The 21,706-nt window shown below is 48.8% G+C and overlaps 2 protein-coding genes across 2 annotated transcripts in view; one reads left to right on the top strand and one right to left on the bottom strand.

The window, feature by feature from the left end:
- Positions 1 to 15,359: 15,359 nt before the first annotated feature.
- Positions 15,360 to 17,478, bottom strand: LOC114702986 (translation initiation factor IF-2-like). Its single transcript, XM_037211924.1, has 3 exons — positions 17,395 to 17,478; positions 16,606 to 17,322; positions 15,360 to 16,029 (listed from the first exon to the last, which is right to left on the bottom strand). Exons 1-3 carry the CDS (start codon positions 17,476 to 17,478, stop codon positions 15,742 to 15,744), a joined length of 1,089 nt encoding a protein of 362 aa, XP_037067819.1. The 3' UTR covers positions 15,360 to 15,741.
- Nuak1 (NUAK family kinase 1) overlaps positions 17,146 to 21,706 on the top strand; it is a 67,693-nt gene continuing 63,132 nt past the window's right edge. The window contains exon 1 of the mRNA XM_028883620.2: positions 17,146 to 17,719. Within this exon, the coding sequence (XP_028739453.1) occupies positions 17,477 to 17,719 (243 nt within the window). The 5' untranslated portion in view covers positions 17,146 to 17,476. The remainder of the gene's footprint in view (positions 17,720 to 21,706) is intronic.

The raw sequence follows: 21,706 nt of genomic DNA, 5'->3' as shown, positions 1-21,706 counted from the left end.
GCCTCTCCCTGGGGTGAAGGACCTTTCTGGATCTCGGTTTCCTCAAAGGGGGGAAAAATAAGGCTCACAATGTGGCTGCCCAGGGATGTTGCGTTTAATGGCAGCAGTGACACCAGGGATTTGCGAGAAAGCTTGTAAGGAGTTGGTACCCAGGATACTACGATTATTTATGGGTTCACTGCCTAATCACTGCCCAGCCTCAAACTGAATTTCGATTTCTAACAGAATGATAACTCTGAGAAACTTTCTTTGTTACTTCCTTAGCAGTTCTCCCTCAGCCTGTTTTTTTTTTTTTTTTTTTTTTTTTTTTTTTTTTTTTTTTTTTTTTTTTTTTCCCTTTCCTCTCTTATCAGTCTGAGTAAGCCGGATTCCCAGCTGCCTTTGCTGGGCAGCTGTATGGCCAGATTCTGATCAGTTCGTATTGGGAAGTATTTCCGAGCCCTTGTTCCCCTGGCCTATCTTCAGCCCTTCTCTTTAAATTGATAGCATGAAAGTGTGATATCTGGGACCGTGCAGCTATCTGTGCCCATGAGGTAATAACCTAAATGCTTTAAAAAACAAAACACACACACAAACAAAACAAAACAAAACAAAACAACAAAAACAAAAACCAAAAAGCTAAGCAAAAGAGGAAGTTGCCTATATCCTTGATGTAACTGCAAAACAATTTACCCCCAGGCTTCCTCTCCTTCTATGGTCACAGTCCTGCACCTGCTCATTCAGCTCCTTCAGGGTGAAAACCTTCTGCTGTAATCCCTCCTCCCATCTGAGGAAAGTGCACCCCCACCCCCAGACTGTTCAAACAAAGTTTTGTACACTGAAAAGACTTTCCCCAAAAGGTCCCTCCCATCTGTCCCTTTTTTGCTGGCTAGTTAGAACTGGACATGTTGACTTTGGATTTCTGCATTCTGGTGTGTTTGTTTAAAGATACAATCAGCCTTTAGCTGCCTCCTCTTGTACGTGTGTAATTGCACTTATGGCTGGCAGCATAACTTAATTCATATTTGCTCACTACCAACCTGGTTAGTGGCTACCACAGCCAGAGGTGCAGAGAAAAAGACCCAGACTTGATGGTTTCAAAAGCTCAGCATTTAGGAGAGGGACGGGCAGATGGGCAGATAATCCCAACAAAATCAGGAAAAGCAGGGGCATGTAGACATCCTGAGGTGGTGTGGAAGTTTGATACAAATCAACCGAGGAAAAAGAATACTTATTGCCCACTCTGGGCTGTACAGTTTGTGTGGACACACTACTTTTAACTTGAAGTCCTAGTTCATCAGCATAAGAGAGTTCCCTGATGCCACTCAGGGACCACTGTATCTTCTCAGTCTCCACATTATAAGATAGCCAGGTTGGAGTCTACAAATACACCCTCCGAAGGTAGCCCTAGAAATGGGTGGGGAAGCAGAGATAGTTTGGGTACCAGACAAGCTATCTAGGAACATAGTAGGCTTGCTTATTTGCATACAGCCAATCAGAACAAGAGGGAGAACCATAGGGAAGTCAATCACAGAAAAGAAAGTCCTCACTTTAGAGCTCAAGACCCCATAATAGCAACCAGCTAGGGAGTAGGGGCAAGGGCTGTGCACATCCCTCAGCTACTTTCCTTTGGAGTACCTCTTGGAGATCAGAGACTCTTCTCTGCTCTGAGAAGATCCTAGAGTACAGGGTTCTTACTAGAACCTTCTTAGATATTAATGGACTGATAGAGCCTTTGATCCCAAAAGAATATAGTCTGCCCTCAGTCTGGAGGTTGTGTATCCACAGATTCAACTGACCATAGACTCCAAATGCTTAAAAATGACCTGTCCCAACCAGTACTCCAGTTACCAGTCTCTAAACACTGCAGTATAATGACTGTTTACTACTTGATTAAGCTTCAATAAGTAATCTACAGACGACTTCAAGTATATGGAGGATGGATGTAGATGCAGACTATGCCTTTTTCATAAGTCACTGGAACATGGCTCAAGGGACTTTGTTCTCTGTAGGAGGTCCTGGAACCCTGGAGAATACCAAGGAACATTTGTGTGTCTGTGAATATTAATGAGGTTTTATTTAGACAGCCAAGGTAATTTTTATATTGGATGATCTTTCTAAGGTTAGAAGATGTGTGTGTGTGTGTGTGTGTGTGTGTGAGAGAGAGAGAGAGAGAGAGAGAGAGAGAGAGAGAGAGAGAGAGAGAGAGGAAGAAGAGCTGGGAAGATTTCATTCAATAGGCACCAGCCTTGGAGCCTGCCGGTGGCATGATTGTCACACTCCTCAGGTCCCTGTGGCGTTGACTGGGTGCTTTGTAAAGGGACCCTGACAGATGCTTCTGCTAAAGTAAGATGGATTCTGGGGTGTTTATCAGGGTCTCCGTAGCTTCATTGTCTGCAGGTATCACTCACAAGGTCAGAGCCACAGGCCAGGTTGGACGCTCCAAGTCCAGCCTCTGAAGGCAGGCTGCCTTTTGCCTGTGCTACCATACGGCACTCACTTTCAAAGGGGTGGGAAGTCTCCTTCACCCACGTCGGCTTTTCAAGCCTATTTGGCTATGTCCCGGTTTTGTATCTTTTTGGTTAAGCCAAACATGGACTCTTCTGAGTATTATTAAAATACAGGGCCAGTGAGATGGCTCAGCAGGTAGAGGTGATTTCTAAGCAGTGCTGGTGACGCTAATTTGATTTCTGAAACCCACATAAAGGTGGATGGAAAGAAGTGACTCAAAAAGCTGTCCTCTGACTTGCAAATGTGGGCCATAACAAACATGCTCCCACACATATGTAATCATACACACAATACACAAATAACAAATAAGATTAAAAACACATTAAAATGCATCCCCACCTGGAGAGTGGGCTTTCACATTGAACCAGGACAGGGATGCTCTTGCACTTCCATCCTGTCCCTGATGCCCCTGACAGTGGTATATGATAAGTCGGATGATTCTACTTTGCTGGGTAAACAGAGGCCTCTAAAGAAACTAAAAAGCAAGACCTTGGCTTGAATTCCAAATCTCTATGGATGATGCACGTTCTTTGGCCTCCACTTTGCTTGTCTCCAAGTTGAACACAATAATGTGTAGTTCTCCTAACATTTATCTTTTTTTGCTAGTTAATCTACCCATCCATGCAGCTGTGCATCCCTGCATGCATGCATCTATGCATCTGTGCATCCATCCATCCATCATCCATCCTTGAACACATTCCTTCATTCACACTTAGCAAGTGGTTCTTTGAAGCCTTGCTTTAAAGTACAAGGAACTACCAGGGTGCCGAAAGAGAAATCATTGCCTCAAAATAACAAAACCCATAATAATAAACTCTTTACTTGAGTTTTTTTTTTTTTTTTGTTTGTTTTTCGAGACAGGGTTTCTCTGTGTAGCTTTGCGCCTTTCCTGGAACTCACTTGGTAGCCCAGGCTGGCCTCGAACTCACAGAGATCCGCCTGCCTCTGCCTCCCGAGTGCTGGGATTAAAGGCGTGAGCCACCACCGCCCGGCTTACTTGAGTTTTATATTTCCCCAAATTATATCAGGCATCATTCCCATTTTCAAAAAATATTATTATTATATGCAGTAGGGGGCACATGCATGTCATGGTTCCTATGTGGTGGCCAGAGGACAACTTTGTGGGTCGTGCAGGCCGCAAGAATATATTATAGAGATTCAGCTGTGTATTAAAGCTATACTTTGTCCAACCAAAGGTCCATCAAATGGGAAGCCATTTTATCACAGAATATTTGGTGTTATACAGCTTTAAATATTCAGCTGTGCCTTGCTATGAATTTCTTGTGTGCTCATATACTATAGACCACTTGGCAAACGGTTCAGCTTCTCAGACCTGCTAAAGCTCTAGGTAACTAACTCCCCTGCTGAGTCTAGGAGACAAGCAGCCTCCTAGATGCATACCTTTGTTTCTTGTGCAAAGGAAGCTCAGACCAATCCCTTCCCTCAGGCTAGGGACATGGCAGAGAGATTGACTGAGGACAGTAGGGCTTTTTACATAACAGGTACAGTAAGGACTGGAGTGGAATTCCACAGGCAGACACAGAACAGTGTGGCCAGAGAGAAGAGAGGAAGACAGAGGTTCAGTAGAGGCTAAGGCAGATCTCTTGTAGAGTTTATCAGGACCAGGGGTAAGGAGCCAGGAAGGATAGATGGAGGACAAAGGAACAGAGGATGAAGTTGATACCAAGAGCATAAGGGCTTAGTTATTACCAGGGCTACGAGGGGGCAGAAAAGGTGGGTACAGAGAGGAGCTGAGACTCGGGGCGGAACTGAAGCTGTGTAGATAGAGTTTTGGACAAAAGAGTGTAGTGCGCGTAGATTCCTATCCCTCAGATACCCCATGACAGACACAGCATCTTCCCTAGGACTCTGGGAGGAATTTTCTCAGGGTTGGAACTTGGGAAAATTCTGTTATGTGGGGCCAGTTCTATCTTTTACATGGGTTCTGGGTCATGGGAACATAGGTCATCACACTTGTATGACAAGTTCTTTAAACACTGAGCCATCTCACCAACCTGTCACTCCCACTTTGTAGGTGCAGAAACTGAGGCCCAAAGAGGTTAAGTGATTTGTCCAAGAACTTCCTAGTAGACATAGAGGGGTTAGGATTTGACTATCAGCTTTCATTCACAGGATTCTGCAGTCTCTTCCACATTGGAATTCCTGTTATTTATTCTTTCAACTGTGGGCTCAGGTGCAACATGGTCATGTGATGGTCTGAGATGGCAGGTAGGCAATAATCCTGGCACTCAAAGTGTTAAATGGTAAAGCAATTCTAAGAATATGTTGCATATTCAACATATTTTACTCTACTCCATTCCCTCCACACTTCCTTTTCTCACCTCTTCCCCTCCCATACATACCTTCTGTTCCTCTAGACAACTTTGTTTTCATTCTGAATACATACACACATGACTTTATGTTGTGAAGGCCTAGACTTAACTTTACAGGCTCAGGAATATACCATAACTCGAACGGATACAGAGCAGTATCCTCCTGCAGACATCCTGTCTGCAGTTTATAAAGGAAAGTTTAACAGGATCCTGTCTGTGGTTTATGGCCCTTGGAGATATCTAGATAATCCTGCTGAGCAGTCCAGATAATCCTGTTCAGTGGGTTGTGGTTCCCCGCCAAAAGTCCAGACCAATAGTTTCAAAAAATCGCCTTGCCCCATATCTCTTCTACCCAATCTCAAGTTGCCAATTCCCAGCTTGTGGTTTTCCCCTATAAAACCCCTCTACACCGGGGCTCATGGCCGCCACCACATTTCCTTCCATCTGCCATGTGGTGGCCCAGGTTGAGCCTGAATAAAAAGACCCTTATGTGCTTGCATCGGAAACCAGCTCCTTGGCGGTCTCTGGGGGTTTCATGAAACAGGTACAACAATGTGACTATATAAAATCTAGGAACCACAAATGACAGAAAAAAATGTATGCCTTTCTGAGACTGGCTTAATAGAATTGTTTCCATTTGCATCCATTTTATTTCAAAGAATTTCATTTTTCTTTATGGCTGAAAAGAAACCCCACTGTGTACATATACCACATTTTCTTTAAACAAAATCTTTACTTTTATGTGTATGAGTGTTTGCCTGAATGTATGTATGTGCACCATGTGCATGCCTGGTGCCCACAGAGGTCAGAGGAGTACATCAGATCCACTGAAACTGGAGTTACGGATGGTTGCAAACCACCAGGTGGGTGCTGTTAACTGAACCCTAGTCCTCTGCAAAAACAAGTGCCCTTAACCACTGAGCCATCCCTCCAGGCTTACACACCACACTTTCTTTACCCATTCCTCTTTTGCTGGACACTAGTTGGTTCCATAACTTGGCTGTTATGAACAGTGCAGCAAGAACAACATGTCCAGGTATTTGTGATACAGTGACTAGGAGTCCTTTGGGTGGACACACAGGAGCGGTACAGCTGTGGCCTGGGCGTTTTGGGGAGCCCTTCTGGGACATCAAAGTTAAGGTACCGAGGGGATCACTCTGGATCCCTGCTGGATCTGTGCCGTGGCTAGAGTGAACGGAAGGGGCTGCTCAGTCTCCTGCCTCAGTAGCAGATTCTCACCTCTTCTCCTGAACACCTGGGGGTGTGCCCATGTCCCCTCTTGCTCAGCATGGGGACTTGATCCTCGGGGCCAGAGTCCACTCATTACCTGCCATGTGTCTGATAGCTGTGGCTGGTACTAGATCTGAAGATTGAGCACAAGTTTAACATGAGGTCTGGGCTGAGACCTCCTAAACAAGGATAAAGGGACTGTTGGGTAGAAGAACCCCATGGAAACTGATTTCCCAAAGTGCCCTTGCAGGAAAGCAAAGGTCCCAACAATCCAATCAACCTCTTTTCAAAAAGAGCAGCAGGATAAGACAGCTGCTCTTTCTTCAAAAGCAGGAGGCAGGCTAAGCCTTCTGTCCTGTCCTGGCTTATGATCTTCTAGCCTACAGGCTGAACATCCATTGTGTTCCATTTCATTGTAGAAAGGATATTGGAGACCCAAACTAGACAGCTCTCACGAGGGCTTATTTTCACCCCTGTTTACAGAAGGGGGACGGAGGCACCAAGAGATTGTCATCAATGTGGCAGCAGGTGTCGGGGACCCTGACTGTAACTTGGCTCTAATCTAATAGTGGACATGGCATGTATTTTCCTACACTGTCAGTGGAGTGTTTTGAGTATATTAGTTTTTGTTTGTTTGTTTGTTTGTTTGAACCACTCAACAAATCTGGTGATCAGGGATCTGTCTGATTCTGAAGATCAGTCAGTGGTGGATGTGGTCCCTCTCACTTCATGTTGTTCTCTCCATCTCAACACCCAAGCCCCTATCACAGGATTTGGACATTTTCCCTTGCTGTAATGGACACCTATACAGGCGTTCCATGCACCTCTGTACCTAGAGCTTGGAAGCAGGCACAGACGTTCCTAAATAGGTGGACATGCCTGGATTCCTGTACACTTTTGTTTCTGTCTCTGGAATTTGCATTGAAATCATCAAAGATTGTTCTTATTTTATTTCTTTCCCCCTAGCCACCTAGCAAAGAACACCATTTTTTTTTCTTAGCACAATTAGCAGTGAGCCTTCTTTTCAACTGTAAAGCTGGGGAGCTAATCTTACTTGTCCTCACCTTGAGGACATCATGCTTCTGGGTTTCCCCTGAATTTCCACCCATTTTTATTCTGCCTACTGCTTTCCATTGTCAGTTTTGTGCCTGGACTCGCTCGGGAGAGGTGAACCAGCTGTCTCCTCCTAGTAAATGGGAATTTGTGGTGTAAAAAGACTCAGCCACTGGGTGGCGCTGTGGGAAGACATTTGCCCCGGTAAAGGCATCTTGAACACTCAGAATTCGGGTTTGAAGAGGTACAGACATCAGAATTGGTGCAGGCTGGAAAGATTGTGGTGGTGGTGGTGTGGGGACATGTGTGCTTTCCTAGTGTGTGCTCTCAGTTTTCGGTCACAACCTGCTAGTTCGGGCAGTCTGTGCTCTGAGGTCAGGTGTTTCATAAATCCTAAGGAGAGCACTTGTATTGAAGGAAAAAGGCAAAGCCAGATGGGTGGGACAGGGTCTCCAGCCATCACATTTCTGGAAGTTCCTCAGTGGTCCCCATCAGCTCTGGAGGGAACTTTTTTCCTCACTATGCATAACTTGCAGTTTCTTTTGAAGTCACGTTATACAATTCAGTGGCCCTTATCTTCCTGCGAGTTGAGTTTTGAACATTTTTCTATGACTGTAAAAGAGATGTTATATTTAAATGTCATGTGATAGAGAAATAATTGTGTCCTGCCTCCTCATCTCTAAGCTGCAAGAGCTCGGTATGGTCTTTCAATCTCTCTGCATATCTACAAGGAATAGGGAACATAAAAATATCAAGTTCCCTGTCAAATGCTAGTACTAGTATTAAAAGATCACTGGTAGTAAGATGTCCTGTAAACAGTAAAATATAACTACAATGGCAGTGTCAGAAACCCCAGGTGGGCAGAGATCCATTCTATGTCTTCTTATCCCAGGCCTGACACTATGGCTGTCACCACAGACACTTTCACTGTTAGATGAGTGATGAGTAGGTGTGTCTGTAGCTCCATGCAGCAGGGGACAGACTGGATACATGCCTGGTAAATGACGGGCCTCAAAGGATAAAGCTGGGAGAGGGAGCCAGAGAAGCAGGCCCTTAAGAGGACTACAGGCCTTGTGCCTCATCTGCTAGGAAAGCATTTAGCACATCCCCAGCCAGCTGGCCCTTGGGTAGCCTGGCTCTGCTCAGGCCCGGTTGCCAGGCTCAGGCCATCTCAGGCTGGAGTGACTTCTCTCAGAGCAGGCGGACTTAGAGTTTTGTCATCCATCATGGCACTCTGTTGACCGGCCTGGAATGTCATCCTTCTCATGCCCACTTTAGAGGTCTTAGTCCCTGGTGATGGTAAACACCCTGGACGCAGGCCTGACACTGAGACACCCTGGATCTGAGCGGGTTGGGGCTGACTAACCTGTCTCCCATGGTTAACAAACACAAACAGACACAGCACAGGTACACAAACACAGACAAGTGTGGAGCAAAGCCACATCTGAGCCTATTTTTTCCTGACCTACTTTTTTGTTTGTTTGGAACAGAACTACTTGGGAAATTGTCACTGTTTCACGTGGTGGTCATGGATCTAGTAGAAGAATCTAATAATAAGTCTGTTGTGTAAATAGTAGTAATGACAACTACTATTTTGTCCATGCTCTCCACACAGTTATTATGCACTTCCTAGGCATTATCTTAATTGGTCTCTTAAGGTGGTTATGACCCCTGTAGGATTCTCTCAGGCCGCCCCAGGACATACTATAGCTATTTTATGGAGAGGAAATTTGAAGTCCAGCCACTTCCTGGATCTTAGAACTAGTGACAGAAACTCAAACCATCATTTGCTCCTCTGTTCATTCCCCAAACTATTATCAAGCTTGTGCTATGTACCAGCCACCAGGGGTTCACGTGGAGTAACATGGTCAAACGCGGTCAAAATCCCGGTGTGCAGCCAGAGGGGCGGAGAAGCGACAGGAGCAATGGATGGTAGAAGTGCAACAGTGAAGAACACAGCATCGGAGGAGGCAGGATGTGGGACGGTGGAGAGAGAGAGGGTGGGGACGCTGCCTGGGACAGGGAGGAACAAAAGGTGGCATCTGGGGAGGCTAGGTCGCTGAGTCCAGTGGATCAGAGGACAGAACCCAGCTGCTGATAAACTGTTCCGTGGGCCAAACGATCAGGTTACAACCTAATGAAGATTTCTTTGTCCTGGAACTCACTCTGTAGCCCAGGCTGGCCTTGAACTCACAGAGATCCGCCTGCCTCTGCCTCCCGAGTGCTGGGATTAAAGGTGTGCGCCACCACCACCCGGCTCCCATTTCTATGGATTCATCTTTCCCAGGGTTCGTCTTCACTTCTTTTCTTGGGTTATGCATTTCCAGGATAGGAAATTGAGTAATACTTTAGGAAGGAAATAAAACAAATTCATCTACTCCTTGTTATTCAACTCCATCTACCAATCTATGCATCATTCCCACCCACCCACCCCCCCCACCCCCCCCACCCACTCATCCACCCATCCACCCACCCACCCACCCACCCACCCACCCATCCACCCACCCATCCATCCATCCATCCATCCATCCATCCATCCATCCATCCATCCATCCATCCATCCATCCATGTTTGTAAGGTAACAAATGAGTACTAGTCAGATCTATTCCCCTGCTGCAGATATGAATAAGATGTAGGTCTGTACTTTGGTGTCTAGTAACAACTAGCTACATCAGGCCATTGAATCCGTGAAATGTTGGCTACATGATGCAATAACTTAACAATCTATACAATGAGTTAAAGTTTAAATGAACAAACAAACCAGAGGCAGCCCTAACTTTTTCTGTTAAATGAAATTTCATTGCTTTGACAGTGTCATACACATCCCAGCGTAGCCACTGAACACTAGCCCTGAAGTGAGCTTGATGTACACAATCAATTTTAGAAGACAGCATAAAAAAGAATGTAAACTATTTCACCAGTGAGTCATTTTACTAAATTAAATATTTAAGCAATGCTTTGACATATCTGCTAATATCAGAGGCATTATTAAAATGTGTTTCATTTGTTTTCGATGTGACGTCTGGAAAGGCTGGATTCCTGTATGTGGCTCATACTGAATTTCTGTTGGTCAGGGCTTTACTACACCTGCTCATTCCAGAGCAGGAGGCAGCTGGGGGCAGCCAGGCCGGCACACAATGGATCATTGGAATGTCATGAGCTAACGGCTATAACAGACCCTGGAACTGAATGCTCTGGGGACAGAGAACCAAGCCTTATTTCTGTCCCGTGCAGGATCAGAGAGGTGATATCTTCTGCCAGGTCTCTGAGATGAGTAGAGGCTTGTCATTGAGAGGACAGGGCAGGGCAGGATGCATTTCCCAGAACTGAGTGCAGCATGTGCAAAGACCACAAGGCACATGTCATGGAGAAGTGCCCTAGAATGTGAGGTGCTTTGGTGGAAGGAGGTAGTGTGGCTGAAATCAGAATCTGCAGTGGCTGTCTGCCTGAGAGAATAAAATCCAAAGTGCTAACGTCATTTTACCAGGCCCCAGGGATGCTATCCATTGTCCCCTCTCTGGACTTAACTCCTACCACTTCCTCCCATTGCATTCCATCCTAGGTCATGCCAAGGATATTTCTGCCTTAGGGCCTTTGCTCATACCAGTCCACTGGCCTTTAAGGCTCCTCCCCAAGACACTGAGACTGTCCAATGCTGATGTCTTTGAAGCCTCCCTGTTCCACATCATCCTTATCTGCTCTCCTTTACCCTGCCTTCCCAAGCCCCGCAGCCTCAGTAAATCCCCAGGCCTGTTTATTGCAGCTATCTGCCATTTCCTCCCACACAGTCCAGCACATCCTTGAATGCCTATTCAACTTCTCCACTTTCCCCCGGCTGCTACTCTTCCTGGTGTGGCATGGGTATTGTCTGCTCTGGTGTGCTCAGTGCAGGGGATTCAACACATGTCCATTTCCCTTTTCTTGAGAGGAGTGCTCTTATTTTTCAGTATGAAGTTGAAGGAAGGGAAAGACAGAGGGCCTTCAACCCCTTGCCTCACCCCTTCCCACGTGCACAAGGAGCTGAGGAAAATGGCCGTGTATGAGGAATGTCAACTCTGAAGGATTGAGGACTGTCAGCACTGGGGGGGGGGGGGGAGGGGGTCATGGGTCATCTCCTGTCTCACTGACTGTCCCCAAACTGAGATGAATACCTGTTTGCTCTTCCCAACGGACTCCTCCGCCTTTCAACCGCCAAGTACAGAAACAGGAAAGAAAATGCTAGTCTGAGTGATTTTGTTAGAACGCTTGTATTACCCCAATTGTTTTGCAAACTTTTACCTCTCATTAGGCATGCTTGGGACCAGAAGTGAGTGTTGCAGATTTTTATTTTTATTATTTTAGATTGTGGAATATTTGCATATGCATGACAAGATATCTTGAGGCTAGGACCCAAGTGTAGACAGACATCCACTTGTTTCATGGAACTTTACACATAGGACCTGATCATGTAAACATTTAGCTAATCTTGTGCATGGCCCAGAGCATCCGCTGTGCTCTTCCTGTGCCACTCTGGACTTTTGGATTAGGTAACTCTCTGCATCGCCTCCCACCCCACCTATCAGTCCCATGAACAGACCTTGTCGTGTATGTTTGATGACAAACTGTAACCCCACTGGGAGGCAGCAGAGCATATTTACGTCTGACATTTAGTCCAGGCTGCTGCCTGGGTCTCACTGTTCTTACTGCTTTCTGTTTTCTGCACGAACTCATGGTTCCTGTAATCTGCTTTCTGTTATTGTAACAAATCCATGTGATTATGAACTTAAAGTTTATGTAGGCTCACGATTCTGGAGGTTTCATTTCCATGATTGATCGACTCTAACTGCTTTGGGCCTGTGTCAAAGTAACAGGCCCTCCGTGGGGGAATGCAGTGGAACAGGGCACTGCTCACTCCATGACTAATAGAGGCGGGCAGAGGGAGCGAGAAGCCCACACTTCTGTTCATGAGCACCCCCAGTGTGGGAAAATCTGCTACTAGGCCCACATCTTTTTTTTTTTTTTTTTTGGTTTTTCGAGACAGGGTTTCTCTGTGTAGCTTTGCACCTTTCCTGGAGCTCACTTGGTAGCCCAGGCTGGCCTCGAACTCACAGAGATCCGCCTGTCTCTGCCTCCCGAGTGCTGGGATTAAAGGCGTGCGCCACCAACGCCCGGCAAGGCCCACATCTTAAAGAGGACTAGCCAGTAGTCCCACACTGGGGAGCAAGCTTTTCTACACCCATCTTTAGGAGACACTTGCCAAACTATAAGAATCTTCAACCAAAACTTTTAAAATGCCTCTAAAGATGAGAAAACAGACATAAAGAGAAGGCAGCCCAGGACCACACAGCCAGGAAGACTTGAACTTGGCAGCCTTTGATTCTTAAACCTGTGCCCCCCCCCCAGTTGCCATGGTTACAGGCCACTTAGCAGGTGGGAAGAAACTGAGCCTTTGCTATCAATTCCTGATTTTTGCTGGTATCTATCCCATATTCAGATAGCATGAGTTCTCTCCACTAGGCTGGAGGTCAGCTGGATGCTGTAACTGTTTATTCCTCACTCCTCCAGGCTGGTAGCTGGAAGAAGAGGGGCCATGCCTGATAGAAACTCACTGCAGCGAAGGAGGCATTACCGGAGGGATTGTCTTTTGTACCAATTAATAAAACTGTTGAATACTTCTCTAATTAGATCTCTCATACAAGTAATACTAAATAAATAAATAAATAAATAAATAAATAAAACCTCACTGCCTCTAATCAGAAGCAACTTAAAGGAGACTCTGACTTCTTCTGGTTCACAATTTGAAAGTCTCCAGTCCGTGGTGGTGGGGAAGTCATGGCAGAGTTCATGGCAGTGGGAGTCTGGCTGGGATTACTCACAGCTCTGGGGATCTGGAAGCAGACATCACCTGGGATAGGGCTATAATAAATCATCAGATCCTCCCTGCTGTGATCCACTTCCCACAGCTGTGCCCAACTCTAAGATTCTACATCCTCCCAAAACAGCACTACCCAATGAGAAACAAGTGTTCTACAACCTCCCAAAACAGCACTACCCAATGAGAAACAAGTGTTCTACAACCTCCCAAAACAGCACTACCCAATGAGAAACAAGTGTTCTACAACCTCCCAAAACAGCACTACCCAATGAGAAACAAGTGTCCAAACATGGAAATCCATAGGTAACAGTTCAGTTTACTCAAACCATCATATGTATATCACATGGATATGGTTTGAATGGGACACACACACACACACACACCACACCACACACCCCAGGCAGAAAGGCCTAGGAAGGAGGAGTATGAATTTCTGGTTGACAGACTTCTTCGGCCATAGTGAAGAATAAGCATGTTCTCAAGTGGCTATTTCCCAGTCAGCTGTCCATCAGCTCACAGATCCAAGTTAGGAATGTCATAATCTTAGGTAATGTGTCAAACCTCATCTATCAGTATAGACCAATAATAGCAACTCATGCGAGTTGTACCACAGGCAGCTTGGAGCCTTAGATGAGTGGATTCAAATCCTGACTTACACTGTTACTGTTTGATAGCACACAATGTAGTCAACCTTTGTTGACATTTCTCCCAACAGTGAAACGGGGATCCTAATACCACACACACACACAGACACAGACACATACACATACACAGACAGACAGACACACACAGACACACAGACACACACACAGAGACACACACACACACACAGACACACACACGCACACAGACACAGACAGACACATACACATACAGACACACACACACACAGACACACACACAGACACAGACAGACACACAGACACAGACACACACACACACAGACACACACACAGACACACACACACACAGACACATACACAAACACAGACACACACACACACAGACACACACAGACACACACACACACACACACACGACACAGACACATACACGGGATAAACAAGAGTCGGTATTATTGTGTTTTCTGAACAAAGCTTTCTCAAGAAAGCAAACATACACACTTTAAGTTGCTTTGAAAACAGCAAGTGTAAGAAAGGCCCCGTGATGAATCTTAGGCTACTCTAAGTTGTGAGTACAGATGTTACAACGTCTGTCTAGTATCCAGCACAGAACCAGAAGCTGACAAGCAGTATGATCAAACTGCTGATAATTCCTCAGAACTCTGGCGGGAACTTGAAAGAAATACGAGCGTGACAGTAATAGCCATCATCTACTGAGTATGTATCCTATCCTTTAAGACCCACACCAACTGTGTGGGACATACTGTTACAACTGGCAGTGACACAGGAAATAACGGTTCCAGACAGTCACCGTGAATGTCGGGACAGGATCTGAACCCGGTTAGTTTGACTCTAGAACTCAAACTCTGAACCAAGGAGCCTGGGCCGGTTAGAGGAGATGTCCTGTGTAAAATAAACCACACATGGGCTGGCCATGGCTCAGCAGATAAAGGCACTTGCCATCAAGTCTGATGATCAGAGTCTGGTCCCTGGGTGCCACGGTGGAAGGAAAGAGCTGACTTCTGAAAGCTCTCCTCTTTCCTCCACATATGTATACGCACATGCATATATACATATACAGGACAGGTACATGTAATAAAAAAACCCACACTGATCAATGCTACAGGAATCCAGGCTTGGCAGGAGCTGCCAGTGCTTGGACACGACTGTGTGCCTGCCGCACACTGTGGTTGGGTTTACCTCCTTCCCACTTATAGGAGGTAGCCTGGCTCCTGTAGGCCAGGGGCAGGGAGGGCTGCTGTTACTCAGTACAAGCTGAGTAATGTTAGGCAAAGTTTTAAACCTTTCTGATATGATTGACCCAAGGAAAACAGATTACAGCAGCTACCTTCCACAGCATTGGTAGTTGTGAAACGGTTCCCAGCATGTGGCAGGTTCTGGCCATTCAGCAGGTGGGACGAAGCCCTTACACTTGAGAGATGCTCTCAGAACAGGCTCTGCTCCTGTAACAACACACACCATCTCACGGCTGTGACAGCGGGAGGCTTTGCTCACACTGCCTTGCCAGCTCAGGCGTCCTGGGACTCTTCTGTTCGCTGTCCAGGGTCTCAGCTCACCCCTTCTCTGCACTGCTTGTCAAGGTGAGGAGAGCACAAGGCAGTTTGCTGTCAAAGCTTCCAGGTAGAGGAGTGATCATTTTTGCTCGGATTCTATCAACCTATGCAAGCTATATGGCCACATGGTACCTTGAGAGAGTCGGGTAAGAGTTTCCTACCACATCCTGGGGGGGACAGAAGAGACCAGAACACTTGTCAGTTTAATTACCAATACAGACACAATCTGTTTTCCTGAAAACCAAACCAAACCAAAACTAAAATCAACCAGACCCAGTGACACATATTTTAACAAGAGCAAACTGAAGAAGGTTCACAAGGTTAAGTCATTTGACCAAACTCACCCAGCCAATTCAACGGGGACCCCAGGACTCTACCTGCACGCCACTAACTTGTCTCACATTCTACATGCACGTCTACGGACTGTTTGAAAAAGCATCATACAGCTTCAGGACGAAGGCAGGGGGATTCTGTAAGGGCTGGTGGAATGAATAGATCAGAATAAACATGGCCTTTGCCGTTTGTTGGGTGCTTTAAAGGGAGGCAGCGGCTGGCAGAGGGGTTTCAGGCGTCAGTGAAATAAGTCAATGAAGTTTGGAGATAAGATTATCAAGTGCAGAGCGGAGCGGGGGCGGGGGGGGGGCGATCTGAGTCCTGAGGTGTTTCAGGCCATGACTCTGGCAGCAGGGAGGGGTTCTCGCGCAGGCAGTCTGTTGCCGGAGTCCAGTGTGAGGTGATAAGTGGACAGGAGTGAAGACAGAAGGAATGCGGAGGGCGGGCGGAACCCCAGAGTGCAGAGGAAGCGCCAGAGCGGTCAGGCAACTTGCGGGACACACCAGTCGCTCTTCCCTGTTCGCTCTTCTGACCCTAGTCTGGAACATTGCCATTTACATGCAATTACTTAAAAAAATTTCCTAAGGCCTGTCTTATTTTTCCTCCCTCAGCCTAGACGCAGCTGGGAGGCCTTCCTGCTTGACCCTCACCTGGTGGGGTGAGGTCCGACCCTTTTAAGTCAACGGAAAATTCCCATCACCTGTGGGGGTCAAGAAGCCTGCAAATGGCCTCTGGCTTGGGCAAGGAATTGCTCAGCAGGCCCAGGCCCTAGTCCACCCGGAGCCATGGTTTGTCCATCTCGGAAAGGGGCCTTCCCACTGGTGCTGGGCAGCTCAGGGAACCCAGCTCCATCCAGGCCCCTCTCCTCCCCTCTTTGGAGGTTGTCCGGGACCTCACGGGGAGACCGGCGCCCGGGAGAAGGCCCGGGTTCCTCCTTCGAGCCTCCCTTCGGTCCTGACTCCGCCTTTCTCCCCGAGAAAGCCCGGTGCGGGGTCCCGAAGCATCCCTCCCGGGGACTTTCCTGGTTCTGCGGTTGCCCAAGGAGGGCGCTGCCCTGGCCGGGCCGGAGTTGGGGGCCTGCAGGGCCTCGGCAGCGGGAGGGGACCGTGACTCACCGCCGGTAACCCAACACCGCCGGGCCTCCTTTCCCCGGCCTCCCCCAGCTCTCGCGGGCCTGGTGGCCGCCGCGACACCATAACAAACATGAAGGATGGCCCGGGGAGGATGCAGTCCCGGGCCACCGCGCGCACGCCTGGGCCACCCGGGCTCCGTGCGTAGTCGCCTCTGCGGCCTCCGGGCCCCGCGAGCTTTATCCGGGGCCGATGGGCCCAAGCCAGCGGCAGATCGCCGGCAGTGGCTGCGGAGGGTGAGTGCGGGACGCCCGGGGAGGGGACGAGCGCACTGAGGACCCCTCCCCACCCCACCCCACCCGGGACCGTCCGTCCCCGCCCGGTGAGGACAAAGCGCCCCTGGCCGCCGCCCGGGCCTGCGCCGCGCCGCACAAAGGGTGAAACGGCGACACGCACCCCGCCCCCTCCCTGCGCGGTGGCCCGACGCGGAGGTGGGGACACCCGGGCGCCCGCCCCGCGCTCCCCTCCCGCCCCGCCCCGTCTGCGCGTCCTCCTGGCGCGGGGGCGGGGGGCGCGGCGCCCCACATAACACTCCCCTCCCGGCGCGCGGAGCCACCCTCTCCCCTCCTCTCGCGAACACCACCGCCTCCCCTGACACCGCCGCCACCTCGCCGGACGCTCGGCAGATTGCGGCGGCCGGCCGGGGGGGCGGTGCGCCGAGCGTGCGCGCCCGGGGCGCCAGATGTGCAGTCTCCGCCGCCGCTAGTGACCCAGCGGCAGCCCGAGCCAGGTCCGGTTGTCTCAGCAATGCTGCGGGGGCGACCTTGAACGCACCCTGGTTTCCCTCAGCGGGGACCACTCTGAGCCCCTGTGCCGGGTCCTGCCCTCTCTAGCCCGGCTCGCCCCGCGCTCGGACATGGAAGGGGCCGCAGTGCCTGCGGCAGGGGATGGCCCTGATGTGGAGCCGGGGCCGCAGGGCTCTCTGCGGGAGGCGGCGGCCGGGGCGACTGCAGCCCCAGCGGAGCCCAAGAAGCCGCACGGGGTGAAGCGACATCACCACAAGCACAACTTGAAGCATCGCTATGAGCTGCAGGAGACCCTGGGCAAAGGTACCTACGGCAAAGTCAAGAGAGCCACCGAGAGGTTTTCAGGTCGAGTGGTGAGTAGGGGAACCCCCTGGGTGGTACCTGCTAGCTCCGCGGCGGTACGAGTGGGGTCTGGGCACACCACACAACCCGGGCTTTCTCCACCAACAGAGGTCTCAGCAGTAGCCCCCCAGTCAGACTCCTCACTTTCCTTTCGGCTCCTATGACTCAGGTGTATATCTCTGGAAACACTTGTTACATCCTGTCTGCACATATTTTGGGGCTCCCCCTTTAGTCTCAGCTGGCAAAGTAGTTGTTTAGGATTCGCAAACATTTTGCAGCTTTGGGAACATGGGGTCTCCCCCGCAGACACACCTTCAGACCTTGCCCAAGAGTTCCTTATTTGTACATCTCCAAAAAGACCCTCATCCTTAGTCACGAGGCTGGACTCTCAGGTCTTGTGTCCCATAGCTGCTCCCGACCCCTCTCACTTTTTCCCATCTACCCACAGTCCCCCTTCTCTGCTTCTTACACTGAGCTTGACCACCCTGCTGCTGCTGCTGCTGCTGCTGCTGCTGCTGCACAGGACGACAGACTTCTGCCTGGAAAAACCAAAAGCTGCTACTGACAGTTTGCATTCCGGCCTCTGGCAGGACCGACATGGCCAGGGCACGGGTGGCCATTTAGACACAGGTCTGACTGGCTGCAGGCTCGCTTGCCTTCCAGGTCCCGTTCAAGGGTCTGGCTAGCTGCCCCTCTGGTCCCAGCTTTGGTTTGTTGTCATTCAGAACAGGCCCTTGGAATCCACACTGCTTGTGGCTAGAGTGGGGTTCAGAGGGACAGAAGGCTGCAGAAAGGTTTTTTTGTGGTGTGTGGCAGAAATGAACATGGTACTTTAATTTTAAAGTGTATCAGATGTGTTTCCATCGATGCAGGGCCAGAGTCAGAAACTAACTAGGAGACTGCTTGTGTGCACTTGGGGTTTATTTAGGGCCCCACTGATGCTTATAAACCTAACCAGTGGCTACAAGGGAGGCAAGTGAGCTGTCAGGTAGCATTTGGGTGTTGTTTTATAGTTGTACAGAGATAGATCTGTGGAAAATGATGGCCGTCAGCAAGGTTTACCCTTTTAATTTTCAAATATGTGGCCAGCTAGGTACCCCTCCCCCCAGGTTGACACAACATTATCACTTAAAAAGTCTGTTATCAATGAATTGGGGATCGGGAATTGTGTTCTTAATAAACTGCACTGCCGTACATGAATTCTGCGGCAAGTTGCAAAGCCGTTGCGCAGGTGTCCTTTGCTTCACAGGCTGCAGTGGTTGCAAAGGTGTTCTCTGATGAAGGAAGAGCCTGAGAGGCACGCTTCATTCATGCATCTCTTCTGAGTTGATATTCCCCAGGCTGGGTGTTGAATAAGCAGAAAACGAAGAGTAGCTCCTTGCCCTTGTTGTCTTTAAAGCTGCTGGAGAATCGTGCTGAGGAGTTGGAAAGCTGGATAATGAAAACCAGACGTAGTTTGGGGCGCAGGTTGAAGATGTGCGAATGTGAGGGGTTGAGTGGCAGCTGCGTCTCTCTGGGCACCCAAGTGCTCAGGAGTCAGCCCAGCGGCACTGAGTCTTTGTGGCATGCGCTTGCCTGCCGAGCTCCATTGTGGCTTTCAGTCAGGCGTTCTTCTTGCTGTCTGAGCCCCAGGCTGGGTTAGACTTGCGTTGGTAGGCAGGCGCCTGCCTTCCTCTTTCGGTGGGTGTCTGGCTCTTTATTTGCACAAAACTGAACATTCTGCCAGGGTTTGGCCTCGTGGCCACTAGGGGGCGCCCGGAGAACGGCGGAGCCTCGTTCTCCTCTACGAGACCAGCCGGCTGTTATTGTCTAGTTCACCTCCCATTGTCCTATTAATTGCAGCGAAATCTCTTGTTTCATTAAAAAATTATGTAAAGATTTTGGAGCTGGCAGTAGATACAGGCCCAGGAACTGACAGTTCTCAGACTGCTTCACTTCTCGTGGGCTGTTTTCTCCTTGGTGGCTAAGTGGAGTGCTAGCAAGATTCTCTGGTGAACAGCTTGCCCTGAACAGATAGGAAACTGACAGTTTGGAGGAGAGAAGTCCAGCATCCTCCCCCGCTGAGTGCGCTGTTCACAGATGGCAGGAGAGCTCAAGTGAGAAACTGGAACTGTCAGGTGGAAATTCCCCATGTCTGGCTGCATAGAAAATAAGAGAAGCAACAACAACAAAAATATTGGTCGGCATCGTGCTTGCCTGTTCAGTGCCTGGTGACTCAATGTCAAGAGCAGCAAAAAATTTCATGAGATTGGTGTGGCACACGCAACTCGCTTCCAAGCTCCCGTTGAGGAGGAAGCTCAGGAGCAGGCTTAATTCTGCTGGCTACGGTGGATGCTTTTGATCCAGTCCCTTGGAGGGCACCTCTCAGCGGGAGCAGTGATGTTCGCCTGTTCTATTGATGTAAATCAGGTGCTGGGTATTAATGTGAGTCAACCAGTCAGAAATGCTTGGGGAGTCAGCATTCCTGCCCAACGTAGGGGTCCTGTTCACAGAGGAGAGTCATTTCTTGTAGCTTAGAACTTCTTACCTGGAAAGGCCTTCTGGGTGAGACACAACTCGGCACAGCATTGTGACAGACTGAGGAGCTTGCAGCCAGCTGGTTCAGCCCTCTGCGTGGTCCAGCTCTTTCCTTGTCATCCCCAAATGTGGTCTCACAGCCACAGCTTAAGCTTGTCTATAAGGCAGGAACTCACAGTGGCTTGAGATGACGAGCCTAACGTTGGGTCAGCCTTACATAAAGGCTCTGGCCGCCACTCAGACTCTTGACCGATCCCTTACTGGCACTGGAGCTTTCGGGAAGCTATTTAACTGTGAAATCCAGTTTCCTCAGCTGGGAAGTTGGATGCTGACAAGACCAACTTCTTAGACTTTTGAGAGTTGCAGAAGATAAACTGGGTAGTCTCAAAGGGGAAAAAAATGAAATGTTCTAGTGTCCCTTCCTGGTGGGTTTTATGTCTTATTCTCATTTATGATTGCCTCTATATTTTAAGGCCATCAGAGAGAGAGGTTGCAACGGCCAATTAGCCTTGGATCTTGGGGGGGGGGGGCAAGGGAGCTACTCACTTTGCCAGGGTAATTAGATTAATTAGGGAGGTGCAGGCATAGGGAGGCAAGACAGTCGACCAGATTCAGATAGGATCTGAATGTGTTTCTACAGTGTTGAGTTTGGGCCCCATTTATTACACAACCTTTGTTTGGATGAACTTCTGGGTCATCCTACAGGATGCACTTTTTGGGAGCCAATTCCTTGGACCTTCAGGGCACACAAAGCATTGCTAAAACGATCACTGCACAACACAACAGAACAAAAATAGAACCCAAACACACAGTTTCTGGGGCCATTTGACCAAAGTGAATCTTACAAGCATAAGCTCTTGCCAAAAGCAGTTCCTGCAGCCCAGTGATGGCAAACTGTAGATCTGAGAGCTGAGCGAACAAGCTGGCCTGCCAGACTTGGTGATGCACGAGCGTCACGTGCACAGTGGCTGAGGTGCTGTGTTAGATGTAAGGCTCAAGTCCAGTTTCCAGAGAACCAGAGCTCTCGGCCGATGTCAGCCCAACCTCTCACAGAGATGTTAGGTGACTAGCTTGGGTGAAGAAACCTGATTCTTGATCAGAGATGTCTGTCTGTCCTTTGTTTAACGACGTGGTCCTCATTCTTTAAGAGCTCATCTCTAGCAGCAGATGTGAGATGCATCTGCAGATATTGAATGAGTTCTGTTAGATGGTGTGACTGAGATTTCATACTGTCTGCCGCGCACACTCACCATGTTAAATGTGGAGCCAGGCATGAATAAGCCCATGGAGCCTACAGGGAGGGAACAGTTCCCAGGCTGGTGTCACACTTTATGGAGGTGTCATCATTTCAGGGGGTGACCAGCACCAGCTTGATGGAGCTTAGTTCATTAATACGAGTTTGATCCTGAGCAGAAACACCTGTTCCTGCTGTTGCAAGCAGAAAATTGTGTGTGAGAGAGAGAGAGAGAGAGAGAGAGAGA

Source organism: Peromyscus leucopus, chromosome 18 (genome assembly GCF_004664715.2).
Source record: "Peromyscus leucopus breed LL Stock chromosome 18, UCI_PerLeu_2.1, whole genome shotgun sequence".
Classification (NCBI taxonomy): Eukaryota; Metazoa; Chordata; class Mammalia; order Rodentia; family Cricetidae; genus Peromyscus; species Peromyscus leucopus.
This window is presented reverse-complemented; position numbering and strand designations above follow the sequence as displayed.

What these genes read in the sequence shown, in the direction of transcription:
- LOC114702986 (XM_037211924.1), bottom strand. Translation starts at nt 17,478, where the DNA reads ATGTCCGAGCGCGGGGCGAGCCGGGCTAGAGAGGGCAGGACCCGGCAC. An exon ending in CCCCGCTGAGGGAAACCAGG is followed by an intron (nt 17,323 to 17,394) that starts GTGCGTTCAAGG and finishes CTGGGTCACTAG; the next exon opens with CGGCGGCGGAGACTGCACAT. An exon ending in GCGGTGTTGGGTTACCGGCG is followed by an intron (nt 16,030 to 16,605) that starts GTGAGTCACGGT and finishes GCAATGTTCCAG; the next exon opens with ACTAGGGTCAGAAGAGCGAA.